This window comes from Dipodomys ordii, unplaced genomic scaffold (assembly GCF_000151885.1).
Source record: "Dipodomys ordii isolate 6190 unplaced genomic scaffold, Dord_2.0 Scaffold47, whole genome shotgun sequence".
Taxonomy (NCBI): domain Eukaryota; kingdom Metazoa; phylum Chordata; class Mammalia; order Rodentia; family Heteromyidae; genus Dipodomys; species Dipodomys ordii.
The window spans coordinates 159,562-168,411 of record NW_012267263.1 but is presented as its reverse complement, the minus strand read 5'-3'; the positions used below and the strand labels follow the sequence as shown (position 1 = coordinate 168,411).

At 40.5% G+C, this 8,850-nt stretch overlaps 1 protein-coding gene across 1 annotated transcript; it reads right to left on the bottom strand.

Moving 5' to 3' along the window:
- Positions 1–214: 214 nt before the first annotated feature.
- Il1b (interleukin 1, beta) lies at positions 215–6,562 on the bottom strand. Its single transcript, XM_013019882.1, has 7 exons — positions 6,506–6,562; positions 6,074–6,135; positions 5,482–5,530; positions 3,740–3,941; positions 2,946–3,110; positions 1,683–1,813; positions 215–984 (listed from the first exon to the last, which is right to left on the bottom strand). The coding sequence occupies exons 2-7, from the start codon at positions 6,118–6,120 to the stop codon at positions 775–777; spliced, it is 804 nt and encodes a 267-aa protein (XP_012875336.1). The 5' UTR covers positions 6,121–6,135; positions 6,506–6,562; the 3' UTR covers positions 215–774.
- Positions 6,563–8,850: the final 2,288 nt, after the last annotated feature.

Below are 8,850 nucleotides of genomic sequence, written 5' to 3'. Positions count from 1 at the left end.
ACATGGAGTATCTTTTTCTTGAGAACAGAAACAGAGGATATGTGGAAAGGCAAAGTGTCCTGGCACTTTACATATTCAACATATCTGTACTTTGCATACTAGACCTCCAGAAAAAACTTTCATGGCCCTATTAACTTTTACTTTTCTCTATTAAACCCAAGAAAAGTCAATAACCAAGGCAGAATTTTATTCAGTGAAATTTATTTCAGACCCATTGAAACAGTGTGATCATATTTCTTTATTCATAAATATTCCTATATTCAAAATATGAGCTTATCTAATTTTTAGCCTCCATGAAAGGACTTGATCTAGGCAGCACATCAGCCCAAATTAAACTTATTCCATAAATATTGAAAACAAGGCTCTTTTCAAGACACTGCTGCCTCTTATTCCCATTGAATTAAATAAGTCAATCAATCAATAAATACATAAATAGTTGGTAAATGATTTGCTCATCAGAAGCTAGAAGCAAAGACAGGGTTTTTAAAATCAGGATGTGCCAAAGTTTCTGTCAGTCTGGCTTTAAGGAAGCAGGACAGGTGAGAAAGCCTTGGCTCATCAAAGGGTCCAGTGATTTCTCTGGGAGAACAGAGTTGACATCTGGATAGTGGCAACTGAGCTCCCTAGAATGCCCTGCAGAAGGCACCTGGACATCAGTGAAGACAAGAATCAAATTTAGTCTATAGCCATTCAAAATTGTCCTATTTGCCTTCTACTAGTCCTAACGTTGAGGTTACATTTAACTTAAAGTAGATCTGCTGTGTACAGTTCTCTTTAGGAAGAAACAGATTCCATGGTGAAGTCTGTTATATCCTGGGCACCACTGTTTCCCAGGAAGACTGGCAGATGATTTTCTTGAGAGGTGCTGATGTACCAGTTGGGGTGCTGAGCCGACTCAAACTCCACCCTGTTTTTGATTTCTATCTTGTTGAAGACAAATCGTTTTTCCATCTTCTTCTTAGGGTATTCATTGGGGTCTACACTCTGCATGAAAATATGAGGGGAGCCATTATGAGAAAGATGTTCTCAGTCTACTAGAGAGGAGGTTGTAGGCCACACTTTTGAGTTATTTTTTCTAAGCTGTTCTTGAAAGAATACTTTGTCTCTTCTAGATTGTTGGGCTGGTGTCCAGGATCATCATTTGGAATAGAAGTAGCATTACTAAGAATTAGAATTAGCACCATTCTAGGGATATGTAGTTATAGGTACTTTTGTTATTTTTTTTCTTAAGACCTTGGCTATAATGTCATCAATTGGAAATGTTGCTTTTGCTAGGAAATCTGCAAGTATAACCGGGGAATAATTTTGGAAGTGAATTGAAGATTGATGACAGGTACCTTTAACTGTTTAGTTACCTAGATTGTCATCTATCAAAGGAGAGAAACCCTAATACTGTATAACCATTGCAGTTTTAAATGGTATAATCAGTTGGGGTGGTGACGATAGTGGACCATGGTAACAGAAGCTCACTGGGAGTGACATTTGCATGTATTTAAATATTCTATTTAATTTATTTTATACCTATGCAAAATTGCCAGAGACCTGTTTCCAGATTTCCCAAGGGATTGGGGTGGAGAATAGAGTATTGTTCGGGATGGACTGTGGGGAATAGAGGATTATAAGTGATGGCTAATGGTATTCAGATGACTCTAGGAAGGACTTCCTTCCTGGTATTCACTTACCTCCAGCTGCAACGTGGGTTTCTTGTCTTTCATCACACAGGACAGGTACAGATTCTTCCCTCTGAGGCTCAAGGCCACAGGTATTTTGTCATTGCTTCTTTCTCCCTGCACAAAACTCATGGAGAACACCACTGGAGAAAGAAGAGGGGTCATGTGGTCAGGGATGCAGCAATGCAGGGTGGGCTCAACCACTAGACTGAACCACTGACCCACACAACTTAGCAATCTCTGTTTATTTATTTGGCATAATGAGATAACTAGATTTTTCACAGACAATAGCAGGGCCAGTTTGTTGATTTATGGTTTCTCCAGGGAAGTTCTGAGGGTTTCTCAGAGCCTTTTAGCAGTGGCAATGAAAAATAGAGTAGTCTCTAATTTTTCAATGTTGAGGGAAGGAAGAAAGCCATCTTGTCATTGGCAAGCTATGTCCCATCTACATGTGCAGAACAAATCAATATAAAAGAATCTGGACTTCCGTAGAAACCTGGCACCAGCACTGTTTCAGGAACATAGAACAACAAGTAGGAAGGCAGGGAAAGGAATGGCCTAGCTTGGGAAAGTGACTCTAGGAAAGAGATACCCATATTGATTGTCCTTAGTCACAGCAGTCTTATTTGGAGACTGTGAGCCACTGTCACTACACAAGTCTAAAGAAATAGGATATAGCCTGGTTGAGAGAAAGGAGCTTTTCCTTGAAGAACGCCTCCCCCTGAGGACAACAGCCATGGTGGAGAACATGCTGTCTACTCAGCCACAGTGGCTTGATGCTAGATTTGTCACCACAGCTAACAAGGGCTCACTATATTTTACACTTGCCAGTTCCATCAGAGAGATAGAAGTTCCTAATAGTCAGGAACCATATGGTATTGGGGAGGAAGGTTTTTAACAGGGAGGGGAGCAGGTTGGGAATGGGGATGGACATGTTATCTCTGTAGTTTCAGCCTCTGAAACAGGAAAAAAATGAAGCCACAGGCAATGAGGGCATGTCCATCAGATGACTTCCTACTGTGGGAACATTGACATTGCACTGTCCCTGTGTATTGAAAAATAGTCCCAGGAGTATCTGTGGAGTCTGAAACTTGTAGTCACATATTTTTACTAACAAATGGCCATGCCAAACATTCAAACTGATACCATGTCTGGGACCCAAACAAACATTTATGTTCTTTTCTGTTGACAATTTGCCTCACTATTCTGAGAGGTTTGTAGAGAAACAGCAAGCTGCTGGAAGCTTAGAAAGCAAACCAACATGTCTCCAGTTACCTTGTTGGCTCAGATTTGATTCTTGGAGGTGAACAGCTTTCAGTTCGCAAGGGTCAGACAATACCAGGCATTTTTGCTGTCCATCCCGGAGTGTGCAATTCAGTGTTCTCACGGCTACATCACACACATATGCAGGATCATCCCAAGCATCACAGATCATGGGTTCTGAAATTTAGAGCACAAACATGGTTTAGGCAGAGAATCAGAAGAGCAAGCTTTGTGATGTGAAGCAGAAGAGTTTGGAGGACACTTAAGAATTCATGGGCAAAGTTTGATTCTAACATTAGTGGGAAGAAGTTGGGAATAGGGCAGGTAAAACGCTTGATGGGATACCATAAACTATGGTGGTAGGACTGCTCACTGAGGACTAGTGATAGAGAAACTTACATAAAATATTGCTAGTGGGCTGGGAAGTTGGCTCGGTGGTAGAGCTCTTGCCTTGCATGCATGAGGCCCTGGGTTTGATTCCTCAGCACCACATAAGCAGAAAAAAGCTGGCTCAAGTGGTAGAGTGCTAGCCTTGAGCTGAAGAGCTGAAGGACAGCACCTAGGCCCAGAGTTCAGGCCCCACAACCAGACCAAAAAAAATATTGCTAGTGATAATACTGGAGTGTGAGTTACAAATGGATATAGTTACCAAGGTCTTCTCAATAATGAATAGAATATTTTCTGCTAAATAAATGATTGATTTGGCTTTGGAGCTTCTTCATTTTCTGTTCGTTGCTGGGTCTTCTACCTTTAAAGGGTTACGCTTGGGGAGGAATAGTTGGCTGTTGAGAAGGATAGTTCATTACCTTCTTCAAAGATGATGGAAAAGAAGGTTTTCAGGTCATCATTCTGGAAGGCCTGTGAGCAAGGAATGGGTTTATTCCTCAGCTTCTCCACAGCCACGATGAGTGACACCACCTGCCTGAAACTCTTATTGAAGTACTGATGGGAGAGCTGAAGCTGGATGCCCTCATCTGGATAGCAGAGGTCCAGGTCTTGCAAGCAACACTGTGAAGAAATGGAAGCAGTGAACATGCTAAGGTGATCAAACCGTGAACTCCAGTGATGATGTCAGGAAACAAGAAGGGCCCTTAGAGACAACTGAGTTCTTAACTATAATTCCTGTATCTCAAAAAACCAAAGAAGCTAAATAGTCTACTAAAGGCACATGGAGACCAGAATGTGAACTTCCTGATATCTTATTCTTTAAAAAAATCCCATTTCTATTTTATCTTTCTTTTTTTAATTTAATTTTATTTGTGAACATACTGTACAGAGGGGTTACAATTGCATGGGCAGGATAATCTATTTTATCTTTCTTAAACATACCCATTTCACCATTGTACTTACACCTTCTTGCACTGTGTGATTTTTTTTGTTCTTGCACTACTCTAACTCTATGCATTTAATTTTTCACTACATTTCCTATTTTCATCACATTTCCTATTCATCTATGCTCACTTGGCGAGTTCTCACAGATGCCTTTTTTCACAGGCATTCTACAGATATTGTAAAAATTATTCTTGTTTGTGAAATGTATTGCTACTTTAATATTATTTAAAGAAAGTCTACATTAACACTAACTGAAGTTGTTGTCCTAAGGCATGACAATTGAAGGACAGTGACAAGATGTCTAACAACACAAAGGAAAGCTAGGCAGGAGAAAACTTCTCCCCAGGAAAGAGACTTCTGACCAGATGCAGACTCTTCAGGAGGCAGTGAAAGCTAATGCTAGGTAGAAGATGAGGGCCTCACTTGGCTGGAGGTAACCAGTTATAGTTATATTAAAATATGGAGAAATCTGTTGAATTTTGCAGCTAAAGAAGCTGTTGTGAACTAAAGAAAAAATCAGAGAAAAGTGCCTGCTTACTAAGTCACATATCTATCTGACTGAGCCCGGCTAATGATCACATCACTTCTGGAAATTGTAAGACATCATACAAACATGAAGATTTAGCTGGGATGCGAGTATGACTCTCAGTAGGAATAGTCTGAAAAATGCCTATCTATTGGGATAAACTTAGCTGGCACTGAAAACATTCCAGAATGGGAAGTTGCAGATCACCTGGTCACACCTTGTGTTTTTTTTGGATGAAGGCCAAATATCAAGTACACAGTTTTCTTGCAACTCTCAATCCATCATTTTGTTTATATCATGTATATTTTATGGTTTTAAGCTTTAGTCCAGGAAGCATAAAATCTATTCTACCATAAGGGGGTAAACATATGTTAATCCTCAAGGTCATCTGCTCTGTGTTATAGAATTTGAATTGTTTAGAGTAGCCTGCAGCCCCCTCCTAAAAGGAGGGCTCAATTTGTATTGAAAACTTGACTATTTTCCTAACATGAAACAGCAGAGCCATTAATCACTAAGCCTTAGCAAGTAGGATGGCCAACATATGGTACAGCCTGAATCTGTCTCACTGAAAGAAGTGAAAGCCATTCCATCACAAAATACCTTGTGAACAAGGTAGCCGGAACCCTTTTCTTTGAGTTTTTCTCATGTCAGAGCCCTCCCATGAGCTGGGAATTAAGCCCAGTGTCTTACCTTCATTTGCTTGGGACCATCAGTCTCAAAGAAGAGGTCATTCTCATCACTGGAATAAAAAGAGACATGGCTTAACATTACTTTTCTTTCTATACATATTCATTTTCACTGTTAATAAAAATGCAAACAGCATGACTTTCAATGCTCCCTGAAGTCTTCTGGCAAGTTCTATGCATGTTCTACATAGTTCTGTGTATAGAACCTTGGAGAGGTAGATTCTGGGTCAGATAGGTAAGTATCTTTATTGGACCTTAATAACCCAACAATGACCCAGAAGATTCAGCTAAAATCTCAGCTTTCCCTCTCATCCAAGATAATTTTTTCCCAAAGAGGTCCCTTGCATTGTTCACTTGGAATCTTTCCCTCCCATTTGCCATTTGTAGAAACTCTTGCAGCAATGACATCTTGATTGCCTCCAGGTCCCAGAGTTGGACTTGGAATGGGATACCAGTTTTTAAATCAGGTTGACTTGAACTCTGCTTGCTGCCAGGAGAGGCAGTATGGGGATTAATCTGGTCTCTCAGCACAGATCACCCTCCACTGTTGAAAGGAGAACCCTGTGCAGAGGACTACTCTCCATTTCCCCACTGACCTGTGGTAAGCCATCATCTCACTGGTGAGTTCAGGAACTGCTGCCATTGATGCTTCAGAGACCTGTGGACAGAGGACAGAATGAGTATCCCTTTGTAGTGCTATCCTTCCAGTGAGCTGCCTCTATTTGTGAGCTTCCTTCAGCATCTAGTGCTTGGCAGGCATGCAGAGAAATTATCTCTCAGTGAGTAAGTGAATGCAGAAAGAGCTGTTCTTTGGGTCTGCAGAAAGCATTTACTGAATAAACCAAACCAAAAAAATATGACTTAGGAGGCTGTCAGGAGGCTTTGTATGCCCTATATACTTGCAAATAGCTTACCAATCCTGGGACACTGAGAGAGAGAGAGAGAGAGAGAGAGAGAGAGAGAGAGAGAGAGAGAGAGAGAGAGGATGATGATCTCTCTCCTTTAGGAGAATAAGAGTTAAAACTCACACTTGAGCGATGAACACTGGCTGGAGAGAATCTCAGATTAGCCTGTTATTCTCCAAACCTCAAAGAGATCTGCTGTTTGACAGTTCTTTGCTGGTTTTATAGCCTTCAAAAGCAGAAGTAAAGAGCTGAGAAATTTTCTCTTTGGTTAGCTGATTTCACAACCAAGTCAAAGGCATGGGGTGGGGGAAAGGGATGGATGGGAACTAGTGAAGAATGAGGTTGATACGTTGAAATATTTCTCTAGTCCCTGGAAGAGCGAGGGTTTGCAGACTACGACACAAATGTGTCATCATGTGAATAGGCATTTTTTGGTACTAATGATGTCAATATTAAACTACTAGATTTTCCTGGATAAGAAAGTTTATGATTAGGATCTGTGGAACAAAGTAGAGAATGTGAAAATGTACATGCCTGAGTTCATACTCTCCCTTTCTTTTTAGTACTTAAGTTTAGGACCCTCCTACTTGGAGATGGATGAATGGGTATAATGAAGTGACAATACTACATTCCCCCTGCATTATCTGAAAAGAGAGTGCTATTTCCTACTTTGAGAGGTATTTATCACCTACAGGTGTCTCTAGAAAGACACTTGGGTTCTCTTCATGGGATAAGGAACAGACAGGGTACTGGGGTGCAGAATCCAAACAGGTCAAGGTAAACCCTGGAAACAAATTCATTCAACTCAGTAATACCAGGGGTTTGTTACCACTGCCAATCGTATGTTGAAATTACATCAATGCTGGATGACCAATGATGTAAATTTAAATTAAGATACACTGTGAAAAGGTGGTGTATAGGGCAAGTGGTTCATGATCACAATCCCCTTTTAAAAGATATAGAAGATATTCTCTGCCTAAAAGAACTTTTGATGATTCCTGTGTCTATAAGAAGATCTAGGGGATCTGTGTTTCTTGGTAATGTTAAATATAAGCAGAGACCAGCTGAATGCCTGCCTGAGGACCGTTCTTTATTGGTAAATAAATAGGTGATTAGGTCATAAATGGTACATAAAGTCTAGGAACACTTTCCCCCAGAACCCTTGACCCATATATACTGCAGCAAACAATATAGCACTGAAGCAAAACCTGGCTCACCTTTCTGGTACCATCAGAAGCCATGAACTCTTTAAAGCCAAGTTTAGCACAGTGTTTAGCAGTGAATATAAGCAGTAGAGTTTGCTTATTAGTGAATGGGTGAATTTGATAGTGTTTTCCTTCAAATAAGCATTTGCTTACTATGAGTTAGGTATTGTGCTTGTTGTGTGTTATCTAAAGTGGACGTCCCTGACATTGATGGGGAGATTATTTGAGAGATAAAGAAAATGCACTTTGCTGTAGGCTGGGGAAAGCTTCATGGGCTTTGTTCTAATTCTTAATTTGGCTGTTGATACCTTGGTATTAGGAAGGCAGACACAAGAAACTCATTATTGAAATGTTAGATGTTCTGCTGGAAATTTAAAAGCTGTTTTGCTCAGTTTCTTTTGAGTCTGATAAGCAATGATGAGCTTTCAATACTGAGAGACCTATCTGGGTAGTCTGGTGGACTTCTCTGTTTTGCCTTTACAGGGTCAACTTTGCAAACCAACCACTGGTCCCCAAGCTTCATGGAGGGGCCTGCTACATTATTCAAAGCCTCTGGTGGCATTGTGGGCTGTCCTGATAAAGAACTCTGATGCCTTCAGTCTGCTAATACGATTATGGGATAAACAAAGGAGGATAAAAGCCTGTGATAAGAAGTATACAAGGAACTTGAGAATTAACTCTGAGTTAGTTTATTCTTTTTGAGACTTGGGCTGTAGGACAAGGAAATATAAGCTACTTCTATTTTGCCATCTTCTAATTATAGCAATCCTGAGTCTCAGGATTTGCTGGCTGAAAGGAGCCCTAATATTGCCTGGTGAAATATAGTGGGGCCATATTGCTGAAGACAGATTGTTATTTGAATGTGAAGAGTAGACAAAGAAAACAAGTCTAGGATATATGAAATGATTTGTCCATTGTCACAGTAATTGTGTGGTACATTGATTCTTTCTGTTCCAGGGAAGTTTGAATCCATGGGGCAATGTCCTTGATGTAACAGAAGTTAACATTTAACCATGTTTCATCTTTTTTTTTATTGTGAGAATACTGTACAGAGGAGTTACAATTACATGAGTAAGATAACAAGTACATTTCTTATCAAGCATTGTTGCCTCCTCTTGTTTCCCCTTCCTATCCCTTCCCATAATTCCCCCCCTCCCCCCTCCTGATCCTCCTCCCCCTCCCCCCCAACCAATCCCATAGCTAAGATATGGAACCAACTCAGATGCCCCTCAGTAGATGAATGGATCAAGAAAATGTGGTATA

Coding starts and splice junctions, on each gene's coding strand:
- Il1b (XM_013019882.1), bottom strand. CDS start 6,120: ATGGCAGCAGTTCCTGAACTCACCAGTGAGATGATGGCTTACCACAG. Junction 5,531..6,073: donor GAGATGATGGCTTACCACAG/GTCAGTGGGGAA, acceptor TTTTTATTCCAG/TGATGAGAATGACCTCTTCT. Junction 1,814..2,945: donor ATCAAATCTGAGCCAACAAG/GTAACTGGAGAC, acceptor TTCTTTCTCCAG/TGGTGTTCTCCATGAGTTTT.